At 38.9% G+C, this 14,152-nt stretch overlaps 1 protein-coding gene across 1 annotated transcript in view; it reads right to left on the bottom strand.

Annotated features, from left to right (window-relative positions):
• Nucleotides 1-1,839: 1,839 nt before the first annotated feature.
• The window catches only part of LOC136432770 (nuclear pore complex protein Nup133-like), a 32,191-nt gene continuing 19,878 nt past the window's right edge, over nucleotides 1,840-14,152 (bottom strand). Inside the window, exons 7-36 of the mRNA XM_066424251.1 lie at nucleotides 13,265-13,308; nucleotides 12,982-13,048; nucleotides 12,761-12,820; nucleotides 12,399-12,469; nucleotides 12,112-12,182; nucleotides 11,815-11,894; nucleotides 11,467-11,569; nucleotides 11,156-11,224; nucleotides 10,727-10,805; nucleotides 10,388-10,430; nucleotides 10,075-10,172; nucleotides 9,615-9,784; nucleotides 8,823-8,932; nucleotides 8,308-8,414; nucleotides 8,031-8,133; nucleotides 7,755-7,874; nucleotides 7,407-7,509; nucleotides 7,204-7,247; nucleotides 6,647-6,857; nucleotides 5,922-6,055; nucleotides 5,638-5,677; nucleotides 5,361-5,479; nucleotides 4,698-4,757; nucleotides 4,496-4,571; nucleotides 4,171-4,232; nucleotides 3,675-3,731; nucleotides 3,464-3,544; nucleotides 3,197-3,258; nucleotides 2,852-2,937; nucleotides 1,840-2,394 (exon numbers count right to left, since the gene is read on the bottom strand). Coding sequence (XP_066280348.1) covers nucleotides 2,252-2,394; nucleotides 2,852-2,937; nucleotides 3,197-3,258; nucleotides 3,464-3,544; nucleotides 3,675-3,731; nucleotides 4,171-4,232; nucleotides 4,496-4,571; nucleotides 4,698-4,757; nucleotides 5,361-5,479; nucleotides 5,638-5,677; nucleotides 5,922-6,055; nucleotides 6,647-6,857; nucleotides 7,204-7,247; nucleotides 7,407-7,509; nucleotides 7,755-7,874; nucleotides 8,031-8,133; nucleotides 8,308-8,414; nucleotides 8,823-8,932; nucleotides 9,615-9,784; nucleotides 10,075-10,172; nucleotides 10,388-10,430; nucleotides 10,727-10,805; nucleotides 11,156-11,224; nucleotides 11,467-11,569; nucleotides 11,815-11,894; nucleotides 12,112-12,182; nucleotides 12,399-12,469; nucleotides 12,761-12,820; nucleotides 12,982-13,048; nucleotides 13,265-13,308 — 2,673 coding nt within the window. The 3' untranslated portion in view covers nucleotides 1,840-2,251. The remainder of the gene's footprint in view (nucleotides 2,395-2,851; nucleotides 2,938-3,196; nucleotides 3,259-3,463; nucleotides 3,545-3,674; nucleotides 3,732-4,170; nucleotides 4,233-4,495; nucleotides 4,572-4,697; nucleotides 4,758-5,360; nucleotides 5,480-5,637; nucleotides 5,678-5,921; nucleotides 6,056-6,646; nucleotides 6,858-7,203; nucleotides 7,248-7,406; nucleotides 7,510-7,754; nucleotides 7,875-8,030; nucleotides 8,134-8,307; nucleotides 8,415-8,822; nucleotides 8,933-9,614; nucleotides 9,785-10,074; nucleotides 10,173-10,387; nucleotides 10,431-10,726; nucleotides 10,806-11,155; nucleotides 11,225-11,466; nucleotides 11,570-11,814; nucleotides 11,895-12,111; nucleotides 12,183-12,398; nucleotides 12,470-12,760; nucleotides 12,821-12,981; nucleotides 13,049-13,264; nucleotides 13,309-14,152) is intronic.

The following is a 14,152-nucleotide window of genomic DNA, read 5'->3' as shown; positions in this document are numbered from 1 at the left end:
ATACATTTTCTGAAAAAGATTGACATTATTCAGAAGCCAGAAAAAGTGGGATTCTTGTGCACGTATGCCAATATAAGTACATAATGTGTACGTTTTGCAAATCAAAGTGAAAGGACACTGTGTTCAATTTCTCATTCAGAAAAAGGACGCCATAAAACTGACATGATGTTCGTTTTTTTGGGGGCAAACCCGTTGCTCCTAAAATTAACCAAGGAACTTTGGTATCAATCTAAAGCTGAAGATATGGACTATCATGCTGTGGAAATAGCTAATTGGATCTAGGTGAGCTGTAAAAAAGACGAGCACAAATAAAGTGACCAAAAATTGCTCATGTTTAGAACGCCACAGTGCTCGCTGATATTTTGTAATGCGCAAATAATCTGAATTGCTGTACTGGGCAAATCCCGTAGATTTGAAAAAGTATATACATTATATAGGTCTGAGGTATTTTTGCTGCACGACAGGCTCTTGTTTACACCCATGCAACGGGGTCAAATCCAGACGCGGCAAATACGCTATCTTAGAGAATAACGCGTTCTAGGGTGACCTGCGGTTCGACTGAACTGGTGAAATTCTATCAAAACATGGTGAGATAACCTTTGACCCCCCTACACAAGAAATGAGAACATCCAAACTACACCTATTTCAAAGTGTACCGGACACTTCAAACATGGCTAAAACCCTGTATTTCTAACTAAATGAAATAGCCACAACCCTTACCTGCCAATTCCAGCTCAAAAACGCCAACATTTCCAACAAAGAGGCCTCCTACAGATACTTTTAACAAGGCTATACAAGGCTATTTCTATGAAATGAAAATGGACCCTCTGCACATGACTGTAATCGTGACATTTGGCCGACAAGTGTGGTGGTATGCAGCAACACATTTTGTTCACAACAGACTAGGCAGTAGAGGTTTTTTTTTAAACATTGCAACAACTCATCTGCGCTGCCTAAAGTAATGCCAAAGTATTAACCATTAGCGTGTGCCAATAATAAACCTAAGAGTGAGCAATGCTATACGATATTTTACAAGTTGTATGCTATGACCCTGTTATACACTGTCTCTCTGTCCTGAACTTAAATAGGGATGGATACCAACTGAAGTAAACAATTGATATTGTTTGCTTAAGACTTCATAGAAACCACCCTGTAGTTAACGATGAAGAAGTAACTTTATACGTACGCCAGCTGTTACCCTCTTACAGTGCCAGTCAACAGTGCTGGTAGGTCAACTGGTAGGTCAACAATTACTTCACTTCTTCAATGGGCTGTACCAGTTCCTGCTATTGCTGATTAGGAATGGCAAGCACGTCCAGAGATTACCGGTATAACATTCAGAGGGACCCTATCGCCTTGGTGAATTCATTAACAAGTGGCAGTGTTCTGTCCCTCCTGTGCAAAATTTATAACGCCCTGCTTCTGTCATGGATGATTTTCGGTGGCAGACAGCTTTTGATGTAAAGCTGTTATGCAAATAAAAAAGGGACTAATTCACCTTCCCACAAACATACACTGAAATCTCAGATGATGAGGACAGCTAACCCCCGTCTTTCTTTGTTCAGCCCGCTGCAGAGCTTGCTGCAGCCACACAAAAAAGCGGAATGGGCGGACCTGCCGGGACAGAGATGGATCTTTGTCTAACAGCATCAAATCTGGAAGGTGCATTGCCACTTACGGTTGGCCTAGACAGACCAAAACCAAGCATGTTACCTTCTACAGATGAAGTGCTGAAGGTATGACAGCAGGTAGAGGACAAAAAGCAACACCTGCATTACCTGGAAGTTGGAACCTACTGGCCATGGAATTGACATTACAGAAAGAAATATTTAACTTACAGACAGTTCTAAAGGTTCTTTATTCTTAATAGACCAAAGTTGCACATTGAATCTTTCATAGCTGTCACATGTGTATCCATACCTTGTTTCAAACTAATTACAAGGTTAGGTTAACGGTATATAAAGTTCGTTGCTCGTAAGACTATATTGATGCTGGATTAATTATATTATTTTTTTCTATGACGCTGCTGAGTTTCATCAAGATCATTCAACTTAATTATGTCAACCAATATTTTCTTCTAGGAATATCTTATCTTAGAAGTAGACATCTTTGTAAAATGGAAAAACATGATCTATCAAGAAAAACTGTTATCCTCAAGGTTTACATAATACATACTGGTTACATAGTTATCTGGGGTCCCTTGGCATACATGGTGTAGACAGTTTGCGTACAATCACCCAGTACATATATTCTACTCCTGGGTCATGACTCTCTGTATCTGTTCGTATCCTGCTCTGACTAAATACTGGAAACTGGAGTTGTCCTTGAGAGCTCCCAGTTCTTCTGAAGACAGGAGCATGTCTACATCAGGCAGGTACTCCTGTAGGTCCACACCTGGGGGAAGCAAGGCTGTGTCAGAATGTATTGAGTATACAGTACTATACATAATGAAAAAAAAGATTGCTTGCATACATCTCTACATGGCCAAACGAAATTAATTGTCATGCATAATTCTTTGGTTCTTGGCTTTTTGCAGAAAATTAATCTATAACAGACGGTAACAGTCACCTATGCTTTCATATGCTATACTTCTGTTGCATGAATAAATCCATGGGACAAAATTGGCACCAAAATGTAGGCATGTTGGGGTTTACATGTGCCCAGAATGGTAAATTGAGACTTTTTTCAAATCAGAAGTGGACGAATAAAAAACCAACACGTTGAGTTGATGGCCAAAGCCAAAAAGGGGTGTTCATGCAATAGAGAAAAGAGTGCAAAGATAATGTCACACCAACAAAGAAAACAAATACAACTACATGTACATATTGGTGACAAGTTTTTGACAGCTTACCATTTTTGAATGCCAGCTCCACAGTTTTGAAGAACACTGTGTGACTGCTGGCAGACAGAGGCTCATCTGTAGAAATACTGGACCAGCTGAAATAAGAAAAGAAACTATAACTAGTTATTCACAATTGAAAATACTAAATGTATCTGTTACCCTAGACAAGCAAAAACATAAGCATGTGAATATGTTTATAAAAAAAAAAAAATTCTTAATCCATTTAGGGATCACATGTTATTCGTCTTTACCTACACAATCGATGTGTATACACTGTATGTAAGTATGAAAATGTGCAGCAATATATACTTAAAATTCCATCTTTTACGTGAATGTGGTGATATGGTTACTTACTCATCCTTCAGTAGGGCTCTACCCCAGATGTGAAGCTTTAGACCTTCATAAGCTGGGTCATCCTGGTAGGGAAATAAGGAAATTCATACTTCAACATTAAATGAATTGCTACAGAATCAATGCCACAAACAATTTAGAACATATCAAAGACAATTAGGATACTTCCATTACTTATAAATGTTAACTATAGGATCTTCAAAACATAGAATCATTTTCTCTAAATAGACAACTACAATTGACATGTATGTGCTACAAATGTAACATTACCTCATCAATATACTGCATCAGATCTAAGGCCTTGTTGAAGTCATGTTCGTTGGCTCTGTCATTTTCTGGTCCAACATATAACTGTAGAATGTGTCCACATATATATGTTAATGTGATACCAAACACACACGCATGAAAAAATGCTGATTAAAGAAAAAAAACATACACCATGTCAGAAAGATGGGGAAATGAACAAAACAAGTTGCCATACCTGTATAAGATCATGTGGAGCAAGTACAGGCATGTTTTCCAGATCCAAACCTTTGTTCTAGAAACACAAAATAAATGGGTTGAGTCAGCAACAATAGGCCATATCAGGGATCCCTTCACATGCTGGGAAAAAATGAGAACTCTGGGTAATGCAGGGGGAAAGCGAGTTATTACCATGACGACCTAAAAAACTCACCAGACACAGTACACATGTGACCCATACATGTTGTCATGGCAATGTGTCACTTGCATCTTTTATTACCCATAACACTGATCTGTAACTAGGACTATTGGAACATCTATCTGAAAACTGCATCATCATGGAATTGGAGAATTGTGCCTTATCCTATGACACCAACACAATCACAAAACTGTACTTGAACATAGGTTAATGTAAACAACCATATTTTGTGGGGGTACGACTTAAAACATGTATGTGTAGCAAGTTCACAGTCATCCTTCATTAACATATTTCAGCTGCAGAAACAGGTGCTCACCTGTAGCACCTCTGCAGGCAGGTTTTCCTGGAAGAACAGCAGCTGCAGCTCATTGTTGATTACTGCAAAAAAACCACAAACATGCCTCTAGATACTTCACTTTAAGGATATGGTAATGGTAAAACAACACATTCTTGATACTCTTCACAAATATCAATAGAAAAAGTCATATCATGACAGATAGAGGAAATTTTGGTGTATCAACTTAAAATAACACAAAGAATTGTGAAGATGCACATTAACTAACAATACCCTGATGATTGAAAGAAATCAGTTTGTATATGTAAATGTTAGAAGACTAAGTATTTTAGAGACTGGTGCTTACCGCCTACTTGCTGTTGTACCGAGTCCTGTGGTTGGTCAGATGCCAGTGCTGCCAGTTTGCTGATACTCAACAAAGTCTGTGGAAGGCAGGTATACATGTGCTGAATAATATGTACTCACTGAATGTGTTTTAGAACGGATAGACAAAGAACAAATTTCAATGAGTTAAATGTCTTTAAATGTCAACAAAAGTGGTTCTTAACCTTCTTTCTTGCAGCATATTTGGTCTCCTTTTCTGCCGATGTCTTCAGAGTTGAATGTGCCTGAAATCAACAAAGTAGAAGCAATATTTCTACATGCAAGAATCAAGAATATTTCATGAACATGACAGTCCTATCACAATAAGGTGACAGGAAATCATAAAACTCGACAGTGCAAAATTCTCTCACATACGCTTCTCACATGGCCTGTCCTTGGTGCTGAACTACATTCAAATTGTGCTTTTAACTTTTAACTCATATTACAGACTCTATCCATCCTTTCAATGAAGCTAAGAATAACCTATTCCTGGAGTTGAATGGCAGTTACACTGGCCCTGTCCTTAGTGCTGAATGACATGGACAATAGTCTATATGTGCAATGCACTTAGACTATGCCACAGAATGTTCACACTGATCATTTCAATGGACACTGTCCAAGCTTTTGGCAATCTTGACACTTTGCCTGTACTGAAGTGCAATAATTTTTATGTAAACATGCTCTTACTGAAAGATTTGACACTGAATGACATTCACACTTGCCCTGTCCTTGGTGCTGAACAACATTCACATTGACTCTACTGCTTATAATTCACACTGAACATGCACATTATTCTTTTCTTTTCACTCAGATTTTTCACTAAATCACAGATTCACAATTTGACTAACCTTGTCCCACTGACTGGTGTTGATGTCGTGTAGCCAACTCAAGTGCTCATGGGAAGCCAGGAACAGGGCCAGCTCTGCATTCTGGGAGGACGGCTGGGACAACAGCTTCCCACGCTTTCCTAATAAGGCAATGTGAAATATCACTGTTAAAACAAGATTCCAACAGGGAAAAATATACCAATAGGGTGAATGCTTTGGGTGTGATTTCTTTCAAAAGACATGAGTTTACTAGAAGGTATTTCAACACCAATATAATTGTAAGGATACTTCAGCTCACCTGTATCCATGTACCACTTGAACAGGAAGTCAGAGAACCCCTGAAAATATCAGAAAATTTCAAGAATGTTGAAATATATATTCATAGTCTTATAGTACTGCAGTCATTTAATAAAAAAAAGTTAAGGAAAACTGTTCAACATTTATTTCTTGATGACTGAAAACATACACATGTATCGGTCCCTTCAATTCATGCATCTTGTACTAACTACAAAACTGGTGTGTTCTGCTATGAGGTGGGTCTCTGCTACAAATAAATAAAACTGATTTTCAAAAACAGCTCACCTTGTCAGCAAACTGCACCATGTACCTCTCCAGCCTCTCCTGGTTGTCGGTGTCCTCACACAGCTGGACCAGGACGCTGAAGTCACAGTACTTCTCCGCCAGGGACGCTGCACGCTCATGTTGTCCTGCCTCAACTATTAACCATACACAGGTACTCTCAAAAACATGATAGATGGACAATACATTGCATCTCAGATTCCATTTCAACTTATAAATTCAACACAGATAACTAAAAAAAAAGCAAACATTGCCAGATAGATAGATATTGAACATTGTAATACATGTAGCTCTAAATATAAGTTGCACATGAAAACACCTTGGCATTAAAGTCATCTTGTTACGAAGTTCTTTCTGTACTACATTTTGTATGTGGCTTAACCTTCTCCCTGCTGAGTTATCCTGAGGGATACAACTGTTGCTGACATCTACAACTCATCAGAGGTAAAGTAACTTTTTTTTTTTGTCTTGATGGCCCACATCATTTCAGCAGAGTGATAGTCTTACTAGATACTGTAAATGCAGAAATGTTTGCAGTGGTTTTGAGTTGAGGTTTTCACGATGAACTCTTTACCGCGAACCTAAAACCACTGTAATGCTACTATTGTTTCAAACATGACCTCAAAACAGCCGAAACACTCAATTTTCTCCCTACCGCGAAATTATATCCCCGGGAACATTTCTGCATTTACAGCAATGTACATCACAACAGCCATTCGACTACATACCTAGAGGTCTGATGAAAGCTGCCCTGTCTGCCTCATACTTCTCCTTGAGGTCCCTGTAGTGCTGGTCGCCCTCCCCGTCCCCCAGGGACTCTAACTGACAGATGTACCCGTCCAGCAGCAGGTCTGTCAGCTCCATCAGCTGCTGGAAGAACGTCCCCCTGGTCTGGACGTCTGTAGCCTCCAGCAGGCCCTGTTCAACTGTCACCTCGTGCTGGAGTATTGAAACACACACTATACATATCTAGCATTGTTTGGTGTCATTATAATTGTGAGCGACTTCGCTGGTAACACGCAAAACTTATTGACATTGAAGTTCCAAATAATTTGGCCAAGAGACAAATGCCAAATTGAGTCCATCTTTTTTGTAAAGTGCACTTAATATATCTTTACAGTCAATATGAATAACTCTCCCCTGTCATCATTGAGTTTAAAAATCATCATATAGCCTAGTGTGAAAGACTTGCAAAGACACAAATCTATAGATGGCATCTTTCCACCTAAAAGCATTATCCAACCAAAAAAAGGTTGTACACAAGAGTGTGTTTGCCTACATGTACCTGTTTCTTGATGAGAGATCGCAGTCCTCTTGAGCCTGAAGAAGCTGAAAATTGAAGAAAACACAATAAGAAGGCACAGAAATGACATAAACGGCTACACATGGACCACACACGGTATAATATACATGTATAACATGAAAAGATCAGCCTGTTAAAATGACAGAGGAGGATTTAAAAAGTGTTTAATTGTGAATATACTTCACCTGTCCATGGAATGTACTCAGGTTCCTTGACTCCAGTGTCCACATGGGCCTGGTAAACAAGGTTTTTGGACTGGCGAAGTTTCCTGGCTGCCTGCAACATAGCCTGAAAACAGACAGGTATAATTCATGTACATAGTTAACATTTACATGTACTATCTTAGCACAAATGATAAAAGGGCAATAGTTCTCTTACTTCAACAATGTCCTTTCATGAAAAGTTAAGCCATAGCATGAACGATGGAACTAGAAAACATTTCAAGCATATACAAAAATCTGTACTAATTGTACTAGAATCTCTACAGTGTACTTTTATTACACATGTATGTGTTGAGTTCAGGTTGTCCCTACCTGCATGATGGTGTTGACATTAGCCATGAGGTTGACCATGTCTCTGGCAGACATGTCTCCGGCCATGGCATCTTCCTCATACTCAACTAGCGCCTCCAGAATGTCCTGGATCCGAGAAACCTGTGAAAAGTAATGACAAACATGCTAAAAACTATCAACATGCTAAATACCTCAGACACGAAATCACAATAGGTGAATAGATGGTAAAGATCGACAGAGCGATATGGAAAACAAAGTTCTTTAATCTAGAAACGATTAGTCAAGACCAAGGCTTACTTCTCTGTAGAAGACATCTTGTGGGGTGAGTCCAGAAGGTGGAACAGCTTGTCCCCTTTGTTGTAAGACTCTTTTGAGGGCAGCGTCCACCAGACTCGGATACCTGAGGATTAAGGGAATTAATCTATTTACAATTTGCAAGATGTGAAAGAACATTTCATCATATAGTATTATACATATAACAACAAAATCCAGTGCTAACAAAAAGCTTCTTTACTCCAAATACATTGTCCAATACAATCAATGAAAGGACAAAAAGACTTAAAGAATGCCTTACTGAGAGTGCTGGTTCCTGAGAGTGATGGCAGACTGGAGTTTCTCAGCATGTTCACACAGGAGGAGTCGTGTGGGCATGAAGGAGTCCCTCACCATCACTGAGGTTAACTAGGATAGCAGACAAGATTAATGTTTTCTTCCCAATGTTACTTCAGATTTATCTTACTGACAAATATTCAGCAAAAAAAGTCTAATCTTTCTGTGTCCTTGTTCAGGATTTAGTTTATCTTGCATATGTAAAATACATAACTTTTTACAATGTTCATGCAAACGGGCTATACTTCACAGGTTTTGAACAACTTAAGAACTTTTTTGAAACCAGTCATATCTTGTATGACAGTTAACGTGCACATGTACATCTATGGTAAATGTAAGAATGTAAGAAAGGAGAAAATTCAAGTAAGATTGCTTGTACTGCCGGTTGATCATATTCTGCCTTCACCTGCACTTATGCATATTGACTCTCAATCTCTCTCTTTAAAGTTCTTATAAAACAATGTAGTATTTTGTGTGTACCCTGTCCCAGATGCCCACAGTGTTGAGGAAGGTGACCAGGTAGTCGTGGGCCTTCTGTTTGTCTTCTAACTGGTGCAGCAGGATCAGGGAGCTGGAGGAGGAGCCAGCATCTGTACAAAGATATAAACAACTGTCAATCAAGCTAGCTGGAGGAGGAGCCAGCATCTGTACACATCAACAAACAACTGTCAATCAAACTAGCTGGAGGAGGAGCCAGCATCTGTACAAAGATATTAACATCTGTCAATTACGCTAGCTGGAGGAGGAGCCAGCATCTGTACACATCAACAAACAACTGTCAATCAAACTAGCTGGAGGAGGAGCCAGCATCTGTACAAAGATATCAACATCTGTCAATCAAACTACATTTGTAGCTGGAGGAGAGCCAGCACCTGCAAAACTTATATAAACAACTGAAAATTAATTAGTAGAAGGAGCCCAAATCTGTATGCAGAACACAAGCACAAATAACTGTCAATCAAACTAGCTTGAGGAGAAGCTCGCACCAAATTTAATTGGCTCAAATGACCATCAACTTATAAATACTATATTGGCTGTTCCATAGAAGAATTACATGCATAACGTAATATTCAAACAAAATCATTACAAATATTGTGCTGATGAGATTTTCTGTGAGTACTAAATCTAAGGCAATAAATATAAATTTCACAATCATTTTCCTACTAAAACAAAAACATGCCTGACATGGTACAATACTGAGAGATATCATACTGAAACGTCACAAAATGATTACAAAGAAAAATTGTCTTGTAGTATGAGTTGTACACCTACCATGAGGAACAGACTCTGCCCATCTGGGATCGGAGGCAGGATAGTCGTCAATCAACTCTTGACTTAGCAGGGCCACAAGTCTGTCCAGCCTGGAGCCCGGCTCTGTGGGGAGGGCATCCTCTGGTGGGAACAGCTCATCCACTATGGCCTGGGCTTGGACTTCATTCCTCCTGCAGTACCAGTTTAGGGCAATAGGTGGCACTGGTGATTGATACATTCTCTAAAATTGCTAGGATGACAAACTCCACTAAGGGTAGCTAGTTACATAGTAAAAACCTGACTTTTAATATAGGAACTCAGTGTGAATACTATAACTTGTATACAGTAGCCCAAGCACCATTGCTTGAAAGTGTGTATCAAAATTTGAATGGAGCTCAAAGACTTCTGGAAAAGCATGATCCACTTTCATCTTTGACATTTGAAATATTGTTCCCACAGACAAGACGAGGTGTTGACTTGCCTGCAGTAGTGTAAGAAGGCACCCTTAAGCCGTGCGGCCTGGTCCTCACTCATACTCAACTCCTCTACCTTTGACTCCATGTCTCCTCCGAGCACAGACTGGGAGGGAGGAAGTCTTCCATTAACATCTCAAATCTTGCAGGATTTTTAAGACAATTATTATTCTGGCCAAATAGTTTTTAGATTCATGATTTTCAACTTTTGTGTATTAAGCATACTATAGGACCAGGGCATATATAGAGACAAAGATGTTTGTGCCCCAAACAAACAGTACATACATTGTATGTCACAGAATCAGAAACATTCCTACTTACCTCGGGTCTTGAAGAAGGTTCAACTGCCATGGAGTCATCCATACTGAAAATAATAATAGGATACTGACTGTACACACAGATTACACAAGTCTGAATAATCCCTTTACCATTATTGGTTATTGTAGGTTTTATCATACTGAAATCACAAAAAACTAAATCAGCTTGTCATACATGTAACATGTCGGCATCATTTATTACTTATCAGCCCGATTTGAGCAAAAAATGAGGGGCCTAAATGTAGTTATAGGAGGGGTCCAAAGGGATGGACCCATACCCAACCTGACTGGACTCTTATTTTTGTGTAAATTGCAAACTGGTCTTCTGTGTTGCAGTAGTTACCTGGATTGTACATCCACCATGCTAACCATGACAATGCCACTGATGTTGGAGAACAGCAATGCTTGTCCATCACAGCAACCTATGGAAACATGGATAATACATAACATAAGTCCAACCAACACCTTTCCAGTAGCGTGTATGGCTGTTAAGCGATACAGCCAGGATTTAAACCCACGACTTCTTGGTTATGAGGCAGGGCCACTAACCACTGAGCTACATAATCATGACACTTTTTCAGTTTGAGAGACTAAATTAATAACAGGAAAACAAACTAAAAGAAAACAACAATGACATTTGATTTCATAAGTGAATATCTTCTTTCCCTCAGAGTTTTGCAGAAGGACAAGATGAATATGAAACATGTAGAAATGCATGCATGAGGATAAAATGCTCCGCCCCTGAGGTATTGCCAAAAAAAAAGTGATCTACCTGCTCCCAGTATGCGATCCCCGGGAGATTGGAACTCCACCTTGTCCTGGGGTTGGGGGAAGCCAGACACTACGAAACAACACAAATTTGTAGACAAAATTACTGGTCTTCATCATAACAAGAATGTTTAAAGTTTCATTCACATACATATATTTTGAATAGTCGTTTTGTCATATGCTGCATATCACTGTAAATCTTGAAATGTCTGTGGTGGTTTTATTTTTTACAGTACTGTCAAACAATTAACAATAGGTGGATACCATATGCCCAGGACATTGATATATGCACATGTACAGAGGGGTGTTACTTACCTGTAGCAAAGACGACCAGGTTGTTTGTATAGATGTAAGCACTTTTGCCACGAGCCCCTGGCACAAGGAGATGGTAGTTCAGAGCAGCTACTTGATCTTGTGGCTGGGTAGGGACAAACATACTCCAAATACTCAAAAAGGGACAAGTAGAGAATAAAACAAGATGTGTACATGCTCCAAAACTGTCTTGACAGATGGCATGAATCCTAGTATTCCTACTGTAGAATAATATCTTCTCCAACAGTACTACAAACTTTATGGAAATGTGCTACTTGCCTCGTGTTATCTCTAAATCTTTCATCCAGAATAAGGTTGTGGTACATTTAAATGTACTAGAAGACGTTTTACCTGATATTTGACAGAGTAGTTGACCAAGGAGAAGCTGTTCAACCTGGATGGAGCTGAATCACCAGTTGTAGGCAGGGTAGCTGTGAAATAGAGAAAAAGCACATTTTGTACTTAAAACTAGTGTGTGTCCTGACCTCGCATTCACCTACATAAGACATAATCAGATATGTCATGGAGCAGACTCAGACAAGACAGATAGTAAGATGTCACTTCAAAATCAAACTACATTTAACACATAAAACCCTCTTCTTTGACAGTGTTTTACATATACTAGGCCATACAAAAACATGGTCATACCAAGAACAAAGTACATCTGTGCAGGAGTAGCCCCTGGATCAGATACACTCGCCAAGATCACTGTGCCATCCCTGAAGAGACAAGAACATCACACAGTGACAGTATGGTGAGCCAACAATGCTGTATACGTATATGTTGAAACTCACATCATCTTTTGGTGAATAATAAAATGTGGCTCCAGACCTGAGGTGATGCCAAAAATTTGTGGGCATGCTCAGGGTAGAGAATATACTGGCAGGAAAACACAACAGCACATAGCTTTTCTATGAAAATAACAGTACTCAGACCTTGTAAGCTGCATGTCCAGAAACCACAACTGAACTCGATTGGCTACCTCAACAACATCTGGTGATGAGCCCTGAGAAGTAGATGTATTGTGTACCATAAGATCAACAGTCTAGTGGTTAATACTGGAATTCAGACACACTTCTGAAATTGATTATATAAAATCATGTAGCATTCTTCACCTTTGATACTTTTTCTCTAGCTGGTGCTCACATCATTTACAATGAAAAGTTAGCTAAGGTTAAAATCAAGATGAGGACAAGGTTCTAAAAAGTTTGGAAATACATGATGTAATATACTGATTAATATTATGTCACTAGATATCTTCATTTTAGAAAAAAGTTGACTGAAAATGTGCACTTACCCAGATGGCTTGAATAGCATTGCTCCTCAACATCTCCCCAAGCTCACATTCAAACAAGACCTGAAATCAAAATGAAGACCAACGATTGTGAGAACCTTGTATGATTGTGTACCAGGCTTACCAATGAAACATTCTTTGCAGTGCATTACAGATAGTACAGACTATGCTTTGAGAGATAATCTGTAATACAAAATTAATGTATATCATTAGGAATACATTACCTTGTCTGGTCCTGTGTCAGATATTTCCCACTTTTGCAGGGAGTTTTCTGTCAGGATGTACAGTGACCTAAAACAACAACAACAACACAAATTTGTTAATCACCAACAAACCTACAAGATTTATATGATAACGGTTAGTTTTACATGTACATAAGAACCTGTTGATTGTCAATAGCTCTCAAAAGTAGCTTTCTGTGCAAATGCAGTAAATCAGCTCACATAAAGAAGAAAGGCACACATTTCACTTTTTTCAAATCAATATGTAGTCATGTTACTATGTTACCTTGTATCCTCACTGGTTGGTTGTCCGCATAGAACTCTTGATATCTAAAAGAAGAAATATTTCAAATGATAAGTAACTTAAATCAAGGTCCATAATTTCATGCCTTTCTCATAGTCTCATTAATTAATAACCTAATTTGCATAATTGTGCATAATAAAAGTTATTTTCATTAGTTCAATTGGTATGTTGAAGAAAACCTTCAGCCTGAGGGAATCAAACAATGACCAATATGCCCCCCCCCCCCCCCCCCCCCAAGGTAAAGCAGTCATCCTCAATTGAGGTGAAGCCTGATGCTTTTTTCAAGTAGCTAGTGGTAATGCAATGCGGCCTCGCGTTTTTGGCCAAGCACACAGAGTATGCCCAAAAGTTGATAAGTCTACCAAATACTAGTAGTCAGTGCTTCCAGGCATTTGAATTTTTCACTTTTCCGCTGATGGTGCACCAGCATGTTTTACCTACATCCGGGCACTTCTGAGCACAGCTGACTTAAAGTTTTGATAAAAGAACTGTTCTTTTATCAAAACTTTAAGTCAGCTGTGTTACAGAAAATACAGCAATACATATCTGAACCAATCATTTGACAAAGAAAAGCAACAAATTTCAAAATCCACCTTAATTCCATTATCATGTGCCAAGTTGACAGGTTGCATTTCCATATTACTAAGTATTCACATTGCTGAAAGTGAAAGGCAAGGAAGATTCAAGGTAAAATTACGTAAACTTTACATGAACTTTTACACTCACTCCAACGGTTATGACAAATACAATGTTTCCAAACTAGCATTATTGAGACAGCTGCATAATTATTATGATAAATGTCTGCTGCCACACTTATCTGAATGTTTGTACTTTTACATTCTGCTTGGGATTAATTCCAATGTCACCTTT

The sequence above is a fragment of the Branchiostoma lanceolatum genome, chromosome 4, assembly GCF_035083965.1.
Source record: "Branchiostoma lanceolatum isolate klBraLanc5 chromosome 4, klBraLanc5.hap2, whole genome shotgun sequence".
Lineage (NCBI taxonomy): Eukaryota > Metazoa > Chordata > Leptocardii > Amphioxiformes > Branchiostomatidae > Branchiostoma > Branchiostoma lanceolatum.
Note: the sequence above shows the minus strand (reverse complement) of the source record. Positions and strands in the feature narration are given on the sequence as shown.